Source organism: Odocoileus virginianus, chromosome 5, assembly GCF_023699985.2.
Source record: "Odocoileus virginianus isolate 20LAN1187 ecotype Illinois chromosome 5, Ovbor_1.2, whole genome shotgun sequence".
Classification (NCBI taxonomy): domain Eukaryota; kingdom Metazoa; phylum Chordata; class Mammalia; order Artiodactyla; family Cervidae; genus Odocoileus; species Odocoileus virginianus.
In genome coordinates, this window is record NC_069678.1 from 8,615,394 (window position 1) to 8,629,401 (window position 14,008).

Genomic DNA, 14,008 nt, shown 5'->3' on the forward strand with positions numbered 1-14,008 from the left:
TTATGGAATTCTGGAAAGTATGAGGTTGGATACAGATAAAAGTGCTGCAACCATAATGAAAGAACTCTTATTAGCAAGGATGGCTACATGTGGATGAAAGTAGTTAACTGGCTTGGCAAGGCAGGTGAGCTCAAACAGGATAAATCAATTTCTCTGAGCTTCTGGTAAGGGTAGCAAAGAGTCAATGGTCTTGTCTTTATCCTTCCTAAAAATCTCACATTTGAGTGACTCCAGCCCAATCCACGTAACAAGAGTTAGTCTTTCTTCCAGGAATGAACCTTGAATTTATGCAGAACTATCTACTTGCCTCATCTCCCAATCCATAATTACTTATGAACTAGCCCCACATCTTAACCTTTGTCTAGAAACCAAGGTTATTTTCTTATTCAAAATTTTAGGAGTTCCCTTTTTAAACTTCTTTCATTCCAGCTTTATTTTCTCCAACAACTGTCCTTAGGCCTTATTCAGATCTCCTTAGACAAGTAGAATCCATTGTGCTTATTTGCATTGAGGACTTTATTAATATACTTAATAAGTTTTAAGACCATAAGGCATATCAGCTTGTTGAGTAATTTGTCCATAGCAACTGTGTGCTGTAGCCCCAAAAATGTTCTTTTTCCCCTTTTAGCAGCAAACCCCAGGGGCTTTCCAAGAGGACATTCCACTTGGAAGTCCTGTCCCCAGTCTACTCAAGTCAGTAAACAACACCTAAAAAGAACACAAGCTTTTTATTTTTTCTTAGATACAGTGTTCAGTTTGGATGATGAGAATAAGCTAGCTAGCTCTACCATTTATTGCAATGAATTCCAATGAAGGAAGAGGCTAAGTAGGATCTAGACTCTTTTGGTCTATTAACATTTAGCTTATCAAATCCACAGCCTGTACTTCTGGAGCAGTCATCCCCAATAAGGCCAAACGTGGTAACTGTTGAAGATGGCAAATATGGACGATTCAACACATACATACAGTCCGGTCTGCTGTTGGTGCCTCCGTACGCTCTCTAAAATCCCGTGTTTGGTCAGAGCTAGGAGCAGCATCACGGTGCTGGTTCATCTTTGCTCCACCGTTCCTGTTTCTGCTTCGCTGCTTTCAAGGGAGAACAGGTTCAGATCTTCTGGAAGCTGGTGGAGGCCATTCCCTTGGCAGCTTGCTGGGCTAACCAGTACTTATATCTTTTGGTTTTGGGCCTCTCAAAGTTCACCACCGACATAGGTACCCTCACAGTGTCAAGTCCATTTACCTGCACACAGAACAATAGGAATGCTTAGATCAGTTGGGCAAACAGGGCTACCACCACCCAACCCCAGCTTTCTACCCAGTCAGAAAAAGGAGACCGTATGTGGAACACTCACCGTCACCTCGCACCAGTACTCACCCCTCTGGGTGATGGGCTCTTCGGGCAACTTTAATGCATGTGGGGCAACCACAACGCCAAGCTGCAAAAAAATCACAGCCAAAAGGAGCTCTGCTTACATGGCTGCCACTCCGGGCAGTCTCAAGAGGATTCTAGACTTCCCTGTAGAGGGGTAAGTAAAACTGGGGAGTTTACCCTGGCTGATCCCACGGAAAGGCACAAACCTCCACGAAGAGTGACAGGGAAACCCAGTCCTGACTTCTCAGGGACGTGGTTTCACAAAGAGAAACACGGTTTGAGATCAAAATCACTTCATCCACATAAGTAAAAATTCTCCAGTGTCACAATTCCCCAGCTTTTCCTATCTAGAGAAAATAAATGTTCCCACCTTCTCCTATCAGTTTTCAATTTCTTTGTGACCATCCTTAGTCATTTCCCTCCCACACTCCTGCAAACCAATCAAGAACACTTTCCCTAAGATGGACAGCCACATGTAAATTAGTGAAGTTAGAAGACACCCTCACACCATACACAAAATTAAACTCAAAATGGCGTAAAGACTTAAACACAAGACACCACCACAAAACTAGAAGAGAACACACAAGCAAAACGTTCTGATGTACATTGTACCAGTGATTTCCTAGGTCAGTCTCCCAAGGCAACAGAAATAAAAGCAAAAGTAAACAGTGATACCTAACCAAACTTACAAGCTTTTGCAAAGGAAACCATAAACTAAACAAAAAGACAACCTACAGACTGGGAGAAAATATTCGCAAATGATGCCACTGACAAGGGCTTAATTTCCAAAATATACTAACAACTCATACAACTCAACAACAAAAAAACCAACCCAACTGGACTTCCCTGGTGGTCCAGTGGTTGAGAATCTTGTCTGCCAATGCAGGGGCCATGAGTTGAATCCCTGAGGATTTCACATGCTGTGGGGCAACTAAGCCCATGCACACTAGAGCCCGTGCTCTGAAACGAGAGGCCCCCACAGTGAGAAGCCTGTGCACTGCAACTAGAGAGTAGCTCCTGTTCACTGTAACTAGAAAAAGCCTGGGCGCAGCAATGAAGACCAAGTGCAGCTAAAAATAATAAAAATTGAAAGAAAAAAAAAAGCCAACCCCATCAAAAAATGGGCAGATGACCTAAACAGACACTTCTCCAGAGAAGACATACAATGGCCAACAGACACATGAAAAGATGCTCATCACTGCTAATGATTAGAGAAATGCACATCAAAAGGAAATGAGGATAACCAGCTCAGGTTGGGTACATGAGACAAGTGCTCAGGCCTGGTGCACTGGGAAGACCCAGAGGGATCGGGTGGAGAGGGAGGTGGGAGGGGGGACTGGGATGGGGAATACACATAAATCCATGGCTAATTCATTTCAATGTATAACAAAAACTACTGTAATGATGTGAAGTAATTAGCCTCCAACTAATAAAAAAAAAAAAATTAAAAAAAAAAAAAAAAGGAAATGAGGTACCATCTCACACTGGTCAGGACAGCCATCATTAAAAAGTCTACATGGACCTCCCGGGTAGTCCAGTGGTAAAGAATTCACCTGCCAATGCAGGGGACATGGGTTCAACGCCCTGGTCTGAGAAGATCTCACATGTCGAGGGGCAACTGAGCTTGCAACCTGCAACTACAGAGTCCACATGCCACAACCACTGAAGCCCATGATCTGCAATAAAAGTCACTGCAATGAGAAGCCCATGTACTAAGTACAGAGTAGCCCCAAGTCACCACAACTAGAAAAAGCCCCCATGAAGCAACAAAGGCTAGTGTATCCAAAAGTGAACAAAAGTCTACAGATAACAAGTGCTGAAGAGGGTGTGGAGAAAAGGGAATCCTCTTACACTCCTGCTGAGAATGTAAACTGGTGCAGCCAGTATGGAAAACAAACAATATGGAGCTTCCTCAAAAAAATAAAACTAGAGTTGCCATATGATCCAGCAATACCACTGCTAGGTATGCACTTAGTCGCTCAGTTGTGCTGGACTCTTTGCGACCCCAGGAACTGCACGCAGCCCATCAGGCTCCTCTGTCCATGGGGATTCTCCAGGCAAGAATACTGGAGTGGGTTGCCATGCCCTCCTCCAGGGGATCTTTGCAACTCAGGGTTCAAACCTAGGTCTCCTGCATCACAGGCAAATTCTTTACCATCTGAGACACCAGGGAAGCCCATTCCTGGGTTTATATCTGGACAAAACTATAATTCAAAAAGATACACGTGGGACTTCCCTGGTGGTCCAGTGGTTAAGAATCTGCCTGCCAATGCAGCGGGCATCGGTTTGATCCCTGGTCCGGGAAGATCCCCCGTGTTGCAGAGCAACTAAGCCCCTGCGCCACAGCTACTGAAGCCCCCACACCTAGAGCCCATGCCCTGCAACAAGAGAAGCCACCACAGTGCGAAGCCTGCACACCACAACAGCGAGTGGCCCATGCTCGCTGCAACCTGAGAAAGCCTGCGTGAAGTAACAAAGACCCATCGCAGTCAAGACATGCAAACAACCTAAATGTCCATCAACACATGAATGGATAAAGAAACTGTGGTACATATATACAATGGAATACTACTCACCCATAAAAAAAAAGAATGAAATCATGTCATCTGCAGTAACAGGGATGGACCTAGATTACCATACTAAGTGAACTAAGAAAGACAAATACCATATGCTGTCACTTACATGTGGAATCTAAAATGTGACACAAATGATCTATGAAACAGAAACAGATTCACAAACATAGAGAACAGACTTCTGACTGCCAAGGAGGAGGGTGCACTGATTTACATATAACTGTCCAACTTAGGGAAAGCATTCCTGACTGGCTTGCACAGCTGTGGGAAGGAAATGACTTGTGGCTGCCAGACTGGGGAGGGATGGATTGAGAGTCTGGGATTAGCAGACTATAAATTACGACTATACAGGATGATAAGCAGCAAGGTCCTACTGTATACAACAGGGAACTATATTCAGTATCCCGTGACAAACCATAACAGAATATGAAAAAGGATACATATATATAAAAAAATCATTTTGCTGTATAGCAGAAATTAACATGTTTTAAATCAACTATAATTAAAAAAAAAAAAGCTTTCCCTAACTTCAACTGGATGATCACACCCTTTCCTAACAGAGGGATCAATCCTGGAGTAGCTGCTTCTTCCCAGGGGTAGCTTCCATCTTCAGGGTATAGTGGTGTTTGGGAGTACTCACATTTCTCAGAAAGTGGCGGGCAACTATTTCAGGGTTTAGCTCCCATTTGACATTGTTCTTCATTCCTACCTCCAGGTGACAACTCCTCAGAAATTTCACTGTCTGAGAGGAATTATAAACAGAGGATAGGTTAGAGTTGGAATCAAGGAGAGGAAACATGTTAGCAAGAGGCCAAGAGGCATAAAGTCTGAGAGTTCAGGCAAAGCATGATTCTTGCCTCATAGCCAAGAGAGGTGAGATGATGAATAGGAAAGATAAAAATTCCTATTGTCTCAAGACTGACACTATGGAAAGATGTTTTAACAATGCTCTGGAGGGGAATGCTGCCTATACTTGGCTATTCCTAAGCAAGGAGACACAGGCCATGTCAAAGTTAGGCTCATCGACTGTTCGTCTCAGGATGGAAACTTTCATAGACCGTTTTAACCCAATATTCTGGCCCTTTAATCCTACCACTATACCATTAATGATTCCTCCTTGCTTACAGAATGAAGTATAAATTCATTAGCTGAGGATTAAAGATGTTTTATAAATCATGCCCAGCCCACTTTCCAGTCATCTATTTCCTAATATACTATTGTCCTCTGCTTTAACTAGGCTGGTCTACTTTCTATTTTAAAATATGCTTTAACTGAGCTTTCACTTCACACCTGACATAATGGCGATCATCAAAAGAAAACAAGTAACAAATGCTGGCAAGGATGTGGAGAAGAGGGAATCCTTGTACACTGTTGGTGGGAATTTAAATTTGTGCAGCCACTGTGGAAAACAGTAGAGCAGTTTCTCAAAAAACTAAAAATATTGAAACTACCATATTATCCAGAAATTCTACTCCTGGGTACGTATATCCAACCCCCTGCCACACACTAATTCAAGATACACGCACACCAATGTTTATAGCCATGTTATGGACGCAACCTAAGTGTCTATTATGAATGGATAAAGATATGGTATATGCAAATACACACACACAGACACAATGGAATACTATGCAGCCATTTAAAAGAACAAAATTTTGCCATTTGCAGCAATAAGGATGGGTTTGGAGAGCATTATGCTAGGTGAAATAAGTCAGAAAAATATGGTATGATATCACATATATCTGGAATCTAAAAAATATATATATATAATATAATGAGAAAAAAACAGATGCACACAGATATAGAGTGTAAGATAGGTTATAAGGATGTACTGTACAGCATGGGGAATATAGCCAATATTTTGTAATAAGTATAAATGAAGTGTAACCTTAAAACATGCCTTAATTATCTACTGAGACTTTGTCTCCCTTAATACCTTTCCTACCTTCCTGGTCTATCCAAAGTCTATTAATCCCACAAGGCCTAATTCAATCCCATATGAAAAAAATCCCTCCTCAATCACCCTAATCTGTTTCAGTCCACGTCACTCATAGTTTGTCTTGAGTTTATGTATCACTTTCTCTTGTGTCTGTGTTCTCTCCAGCCTGTCTGTCAACATCCCTGAAGGCAGAGTCCTCATCTCACATTTTTCCATGGATCCCCTGGTGCCCAGGAAGGGGCCTCCCAATAAGCTCTCAATAAGCCAGAGCACTTAACTCAACATGTGAGGATCTCCTAGGAGGTCTTAATATTAATATCAGTTACAGTAGCCACAATACTTCCCCTTGCCCCTACCTTGTGCCTGAAATCAAGAGACTTCAAGGAAATCAAGAAGCCTTTTAAGGGAGAGGTTGATGACTCCTATAGGTGACCAATAAAGAATTTCTATGTTTCTACTCACCGCCTCACCTGCCTTGGTCTGGATCTTGTCTAGTTTTCCTTCTTGTCTCAGCTGGAAGAGAAAGTTACAGATTGAGAAAGAGAAAAGAGTCCATAGTAACTAACAACAAAGTCTTACTGTGCTGGGCATAGTATGGGCTTCTGAATTCCTCTTCTTCTAGTCCCTACCTCATTTTCAAAATAAATATCAAAGGGAAAGAAGTTGTCAGAAGTAATGTTCAGGTTTTAATATCTTTTGAGTCCCTCTGCTTTCTTTTTGGGCTCACCAATTTCTCCTCTTCAAACAGCTTCTTGTTTTCAGGAGATGCATACACAGCCAGTCCTTCAGGAAGTAGTCGATTACGGCCCACAGATTTTTTCACCGAGACCAGGTCACCTCGGACTCCAAGTTCTGCCAACAGAGAACAGAGGCACAGGATCAGAATTATCTAGCAGTCCCTAAAGAGGAGATGATCAAAGAAAAAGAGACCTCTTATTCTCTCTCAGTGCTTATTCCTCCCAGAAGAAATATGAGTACTCACTAGGAACAACACGATTTCTAATTCATTTCTTTAGGGCCTGATTGAGAAACTCAATATTCCATGTACAAAGTGAAGCATTGTCCCATCACGGAGATTTCAGTATGTGGTGCCTACTCTCCGGCCTTTCTCCCCACACACTGTAAAAGATGCTGTGCTAAGTGGCTTCAGCCCTGTCCAACTCTTGGCGACCATGTGGCCCGTAGCCCGCCAGGCTCCTCTCTCCATGGGGAGAATACTGGAGTGGGTTGCCATGTCCTTCACCAGGGGATCTTCCAGATCCAGGTATCAAAGCAGTGTCTCTTAAGTCTCCTGCATTGGCAGGCGGGTTCCTTACCACTAGCGCCACCTGGGAAGCCCATGCATAGGGAAAGTAAAAATGAGGCCTTCCAAGACTCTGGAACATAAAATTAGATGATGCAGCATTCATGTTCTAATTTTCTATGTAGGAAATCAATGTCACAATCACTTTTTACTTTTTACCGCCGCTGCTTTTCAGACAGCTGATCATTCCCCCAACGGAGTGAAAGGGCAGAAAAAAGTTGATGTCGAACAGAACCAGGCTGAGTGAAGTACCTCTCCCCCGGCCTTACCGTCCACCGACTGGGTGAGGATGAGCTCCAGGCTGCCTTTGGGCCGGTGTTTCGTATCTTCCACGAGCTTGTAGACGCGGTGTCGCCGGTGCAGGCGCGGTTTCCGGCCTTCTCCCGCTAGCGGCACCTTCCACCAGCGCTCTACAATGACCGTGCCCTGGCGGCCGGGGGAGCGAGGGTGAGCTTCGAGAAGAAGCGTCCTCCACTGCCCGCCGGCACCTCAAGGAGAGCCCACCACCCTCGATTTGGGGCCCACCCGGTCTCAGCGCGCTTCTCAAAACAAGCCTCGGCCATAACTAGCTCCAGGAGAGGCAAGGAGCCCCAGAACTCAGACGCGGCCCTCACCCGATTGAGAGACAGGCTGAAGTCGCGCTCCGAGCCGGGGGTGCTCCCTAAAGGTTGCGGCCGGAGGAGCTCCCGGGCCCCTCCTCGCAGCAGCCGCTCAGCGAACACCCGCAGCTGAATTCCCCGCGGGACCGCGAAAGCGGCTGCCGCCATGTTCTCCGGCGCAGAGGAAGGCCCGCAAGGCGCAGGCGGCAGGAAAGGCCCCACGGGCTGCCCGCGGCGCGCCTGAGCCGGCGCCGCCCTGCGCGCTGAGCTTCAAGGAAAGCCTGGCGCGGATTGAGCTGCGATTTGGATGTGTGGAGACCAGAGATCTGGCTGGGATACATGCTCCACGATTCAGCATTTCCGCCACTCCCCTTTCCCAATTTCTTCTCGGGGGGAGGGATACCCACGGCCATTGACAGAGAGTGGAATGACTGTTAGGTGCACTGACACCGGGAAAGACACGCTCTCTCTCCCTTGGCTTCACTCGTCTTTATTAGTGTCTTTATTATTGGGGGCTTTTTATTTAGCTCCAGTCGCTCTCTGAGATCGCTTCCAGTTCTGACGTTCTGTGATAGCTGGATGCAGAGAGGAGAGGGTACTGCTCTCCCTTTTCCTTCCTTCAAATCTATCTAAAAGTGGTGGAAGGATGGAATCCTCTGGAAAACTGCCAACCTCAGGATCTCCTCTTAATCGTTCCACTACAGTATTTAGTCCTCCTATCCTGGAATAAGATACTGTCTTCCTTCAGGATTACTGCAATAGTCTCCTAACAAGTATTTAAATAAGTGTAAATCACGATGGAGACAGTTCCCTTTGTGGAGGGTCTCAGTACTGGGGAGTAAACCATATAAGTGGAATGAATAGGGCCTGTTTGGCATAAGAGATTTATGGAAAGATGCTAAGCATCATGTTATATGACCTATAAACAGTCTTTGGCCAGTAGTCCCTCGTAATCACACTTTCTTTAGGTAGCTTCCAGGACACCAATTTACTTTTCTCCTTCCGGTCTCAACGTGCTCCCAGAAACAAGCGGGGAGCTTCACTCATTTTCTTCCATCTCCTTTGCTGATTTCTTCTTTATTCTTCACCCCTTAGAGTGCCTCCAGGACTCAGTCTTTGGATCTTTACTCTTCTCAATGCCAACCTTTACTCATATGCCAATGACTTCAAATTTCTGTCTTCACCCTAGACTTCTAAACTCCACCCATGACTATCCAGCAGCTTACTTCATCTTCCCCTTATACATCTGTGGACAATTCAGTTAAGCTCCAAACTAAACCCATCTCTATCCTCTGCCCCATACTGCCTCACCTGCAGCCTTTCTCCTCTCAGTCAATGGTAACTCCATTCTTTCAGTTCTTGGACTCACCTTCTCTCCTACTTCAGGAAATCCTGTGGGTGCTACCTTTATACTATTTCCAGAATCCAACCACATCCCATCACCTCCAGCTCTCCACCATGGTATAAGATACTATCTTTCTCCAGGATTACAGCGATAGTCTCCTAACAAATATCCTTTAGAGCTCTACAGTTTATTTGCAATACACCCATCAGAATCTTTTGAAAAACATGTCAGATCATCTCATCTGTCCAAAACCTGCAAAGACTTCCCCCTTTAGTCAAAGAAAAGGCCATACAATGGTCTACAAGGCCCTGTATGACCCGGTCCCATTAGCTCTCTTCTTCTACTTCCCCTGTAGTTTACAGGGCTTCTCAGGTAGTAAAATTTCTCAGATTAAAAAAAAATCTTTTTGAGAAAACTTACCACAAAAATCTCTTTCCAGTTTCTGTTGAAAATCGTATGATCTGGTCTGCATTCCTGCATGGAAACTTGGAGCTGAGCTGTGTCACTACCCCCCACCCCCCGTTTTTTTAGAGTGTGTGAGCTTTTCATTTTGCTATAGTTCCACCCAGCAGCTCCACTAATTTCCCCTAGCTGTCCAGGCCCCTGGAGGCATTGAGTTTGCAGTTCCTACCCCATAAGGCACTGAGAAAGTTCAACAACATGTAGAACCACTGGGTTATAAAAGGTAGGGATAATAAAAATATTGAACTGATAGGAACAGGGAACCAACCAGTCAAGTCAGATACTGGATCAGGGCCTTAGAAGCCTCCTGCAGTCAGACCCCCATCTGTTACTGAAGTGTGAGTTTGCCACATGCACATGCCAGATGGGAGCCCACGTGTCATGAGCACAGGTGGTCAGACAGGGGTGTTTACCAACCATACAGAAACAAACAGTATTTTAATTTCTGGTACAGCCATGAAGTCCATACTAGTTGAACAAGAGCTCTGGGGGCTACCTAAGCGGGTAGGGTGGGGTAGGGAGCAGCAGAGAGGAGTCCTGAAGTGACTGGAGGCTGAGCCTTTGTCCGCGTCACAGCGCTCACCGTGTCACAATGGCACCAGTGGCCTGAACCCCTGCCGCCAGCCCCTGAACCTCACTTTGCCGCGGGGAGGCACTGAACTAAGAAACTGCCTTGCTACAGGTCACGCCCCTCTTTCTACTCCCTTTCTTATATCAAGAGGGGGAAAACACGGAACTACCTCTACCCGTTCTGGTCACCATACGCCTATTACCTTTACTGTTACAAGTACCGGATCACCCTCCGGGAGAAGATGCTGCCCTGCTGTAGAAGGTACTTGTTTTAATCTCTACCTGTAGCTGTTTATATAAACTGTAAAGAAGAATAAAAGAATTTGAAAGGACTCCCTAAGTGGCAAAAGATAATAGCAAAATAGGGTGAAAGGCTGGCATGAAACTTTGTAAACCTTTCTATCTGGCTGGCCTGGGGAAATGGAAATAGATAGGCTGGTTCACGTAAGATAAGAAGACAGTGCCAGAGCTTGGCCCAGTGTACCTGGAAGGTAAGTCTCTCCTCATCTCAGACTCAGAGGTCAACTAATGTGGGCCTCTTTTTCCTCATCAGCATCACCACTTATAAGGAAGAGGAGGACTTGACACTCCGGCCCCGTTGCTGTCTTCAGTGCTCCTGAGTCCCTGGTAGGTCTTCAGGGGGGCAGACGCACCCAGCAGGGTGATCAAGACCAGCTTAAAGAATTATATTCGGTAAGTGGACTGGGAGCTGCTGCTGGGACATGGCAGCTCACTGCTTGCTATAATATGATATCTTGCAAAGGGACATGAACTAGTTGGAAAATAAATCATAAAGCTGTGAGCTCCTGTGTAAAAGTGACTTGCTTTTATAGACAAGGATTCTGGTCCAGAGAACTTAAGGCAGGGTCCTAGAGCTGGTGTTGAAAAGCAGGATGGGAAAAGAGGAATTGAAAACAAAGATAAGACTATGTTAAGACATAAAGCTGTATTCTAGGACATAAAGCTGTTTAGATGCTAAGTGTTGGGTCTAGAATCCAGAACTCCTGCACTTGCCTTTGTATCATCATGCCTAGGTATGAGCTATGCATTTTTAGATAAGAAGTGGCAGAATTTAGAGAAAACATATATGATGGAAAAATGTAGAAGAGTGTTATTAGTGAGACAGTAAACAGATAACACAGCTTTGTTTAAAGAATAAGCTGTTTGATGTAAATAAAAGTTTCTGAACCATTAGTGTACCCCTGAGTGAAGTCAGCAGGTAGTACTGACTCCAGATTCCAAATATTTATCAAGGAAAACTCCATGGTAGGGACAGAGTTAGGTCCTAGGACTAAGAGATACTGAGTAAGGCCTGGCTCCACTTTACCGAGGCTCTCCATCAGCCTCCTTCTTGCTTCCACAGACACACCCAAACGGGTCTGAGATCTGATTTGAGGGTTAGGTGAGCACAGAAACAGTAGGCTGTTATTCTCATTTTTACTCCTTTTCTAGGCTGGGAACTTGACGGTGCTGTCTACTGACCCCCTGCTTCACAAGGACCCGGTGCAGTTAGACTTCCACTTCCGCCTCACCCCCCAGACCTCTGCCCACTGGCACGGCCTTCTATGTGACCACAGGCTCTTCCTGGACATCCCGTATCGGGCCTTGGATCAAGGCAGCCAGGAAAGGTGACTGAGCCTGGATGGGGGCAGGGAGAGGTGAAGGGAAGACGTAAGGTTTTCACTCTGATGTCACAATCAGGTTAACGGGCATGCTAGCCAGTGAGGGCTTATTCAGGAGCTGGATACATTCAAAACACTGAACCAGCCGGTGAGCTGAGCCAGGATCTGGATTCAAGGGATAACAGCCCATAGGAGGTTGCTAAACTGATTCAGAATCAAAAGGTGGAATCCATAAATAGTTGAAAGGAAGTGATCTCCAGCTGTTTGTGGCCCCTCTTCCCCAAGCCCCTTCCACAGCAGGGGTATCAGGCCATAGTGTATAAACCTTTAGCTTCAGAGAAAAATCCATCAAAACTAGTTTGGAACTTTCACTTCTTTGGGTCAGGAAACACTGAGCAATAAAATATCTTCTGCTGCAAATTGGCACCTTTCTCAATTTTGAGTTTGCAAAACATGCTATTAACCATTTTCCTTCTGATCCCTAGTTTGACCGCAGCATTGGAGTATGTGGAGGAGAAGACCAATGTGGATTCTGTGTTTGTAAACTTCCAAAGCAACCGGAATGACAGAGGTGGGGAATCTGCTCTATCTTCCTGGCCCTTTGTGCTGAAGCAGCTGACAGTGATTTCCCCTCTATAGGAGACCTTCCTCGCCTCACTTGAAAGGGCATGTTCAGGCAGTTCAGGGATTCAACATCCATCCCCTTCTCCCTACCAAGGAAATTAAGGCATCTAGCATTCTGTTCATTCAAGTCATAACAGAACTGTCAGGAAGGCCCTGCACACAGATTTCAGAAGCTAGACTGAAGGAGTACTGGTGAAATTACACAGAAGCCATTCAAGGGATGTGCCTGGTAGAACAGAAAGTCTCAAATGTATTAAGCACCCATAGTATGAAAGGGTCAGGCGAAAGGCCAGGAATATATTTAACCAGATGCGAGGTGCACATTACAAAAACCCTTGCTCCCTCAGGGAGCTTATACTCTGTTGGATATGAGAGACAAGCAAGAGTTTATTATACCATCATTTGTGTTAGGCACTTTGTAAACATCTCATTTAAATTCTGTGATCCTCATTTTACAAACATGTAGAACGCTGAAGCCAGGTTAGAGTCCAGCTCTGTCTGACTCCAAAGCACATCATCCCTGTGCCTGCAGCACACTGCTCCCTGCCGGGTCATTCCCCAGTGGAAGAAGCCGAACCTAGGGGAATGGCTGCATGGAGCCTTAGAGTGTTCTAATTTTGTTCTCTTTTCACAGGTGCTCTGCTACGCGCCTTCAGCTACATGGGCTTTGAGGTGGTCAGACCAGACCACCCAGCCCTTCCTCCCTGGGACAGTGTCGTCTTTATGGTGTACCCCCTTGAAAGGGATGTTGGCCACCTGCCCTGTGAACCTCCCTGAACATGCATATTCCTACCCTGTGAGGGGCTGGGAGCCTTGTTAAGTGAGAGCCAGGCTTCCAGGATGTGACAGGACACCTTCCATCCAGGAGTAAAGGGTAGTGCAATCCTCATGTGTTTACTATTTCTTTGCAGGGGGGCTGGGGGGAGACGGTTGGCTGGAGTGAAAAATGAACCTTACAGAGCTGAATTCACTGTAAGATAGACAGACATTTGATGACTGAAAAGCTCAAAGGGGTCTGAGCAAGACAGGGGAAGGACCCGAGGATTTTAAGCTTTTGCCTTTCCCCTGTCCCCAAATCATTCCCTCATTTGTTTTAACCATCTGAGCACCTGCCAGAAGCAGGAACCAAGCACCAGGGAATTCAGAAAGACTTAAAAGCTTTACTGGGATATTTTTATCCATATATTTCGGTTCAAACTGGAGACAAGTGAAGGAAATCAGAGAAGGTACATGGTTCCTGTGGCACTAGTTTAAGGGCAGGAACATTCCAGGAGGCTGCAAAAGTAGTATTGTTAAGAATAGGGAACCCATCAGGATGGGTTAAGAGGTCTTAAAAGCCATATTAAAGGAAAAGGCTTTCATACACAGTAACAAACTGTAGCTAAGAATGAGACACCACTCATTTTTCAGAGAAGTCCTATGAACAATTTATATCAGGAGACCTCTTTTTAGAGTAAAGGCTGATAAACAGTAAGGTCCTACTGTATGGCACAGGGAATTATACTCAATATCCTGGGATAAACCATAATGAAAAAGAATACAGAAATAAAAGAATGTATAACTGAGTTACTTTTTGGTACAGCAGAGATTGTCACAACA

The 14,008-nt window shown here is 45.1% G+C and overlaps 2 protein-coding genes across 3 annotated transcripts; one reads left to right on the forward strand and one right to left on the reverse strand.

Moving 5' to 3' along the window:
• Positions 1-709: 709 nt before the first annotated feature.
• On the reverse strand, positions 710-7,995 carry MRPL9 (mitochondrial ribosomal protein L9). Of its 2 annotated transcripts, none has more exons than XM_070467348.1 (7): positions 7,802-7,992; positions 7,457-7,613; positions 6,612-6,736; positions 6,347-6,397; positions 4,586-4,687; positions 1,353-1,436; positions 710-1,240 (listed from the first exon to the last, which is right to left on the reverse strand). In XM_070467348.1, exons 1-7 carry the CDS (start codon positions 7,952-7,954, stop codon positions 1,106-1,108), a joined length of 807 nt encoding a protein of 268 aa, XP_070323449.1. In that variant the 5' UTR covers positions 7,955-7,992; the 3' UTR covers positions 710-1,105. The 2 variants fall into 2 exon arrangements, with proteins under 2 accessions (XP_070323449.1, XP_070323450.1); XM_070467349.1 differs by having other exon boundaries at positions 1,073-1,240; positions 1,376-1,436; positions 7,802-7,995.
• Positions 7,996-9,424: 1,429 nt separating this feature from the next.
• On the forward strand, positions 9,425-13,298 carry OAZ3 (ornithine decarboxylase antizyme 3). Its single transcript, XM_070467121.1, is given in 7 exon segments — positions 9,425-9,503; positions 10,254-10,425; positions 10,717-10,780; positions 10,782-10,856; positions 11,616-11,791; positions 12,271-12,356; positions 13,044-13,298. Coding segments are annotated over 7 exon segments (795 nt in total). The 3' UTR covers positions 13,187-13,298.
• Positions 13,299-14,008: the final 710 nt, after the last annotated feature.

Coding starts and splice junctions, on each gene's coding strand:
- MRPL9 (XM_070467348.1), bottom strand. CDS start 7,954: ATGGCGGCAGCCGCTTTCGCGGTCCCGCGGGGAATTCAGCTGCGGGTG. Junction 7,614..7,801: donor TCAGCCTGTCTCTCAATCGG/GTGAGGGCCGCG, acceptor CCCGGCCGCCAG/GGCACGGTCATTGTAGAGCG. Junction 6,398..6,611: donor TGTTTGAAGAGGAGAAATTG/GTGAGCCCAAAA, acceptor TTTCTCTTCCAG/CTGAGACAAGAAGGAAAACT.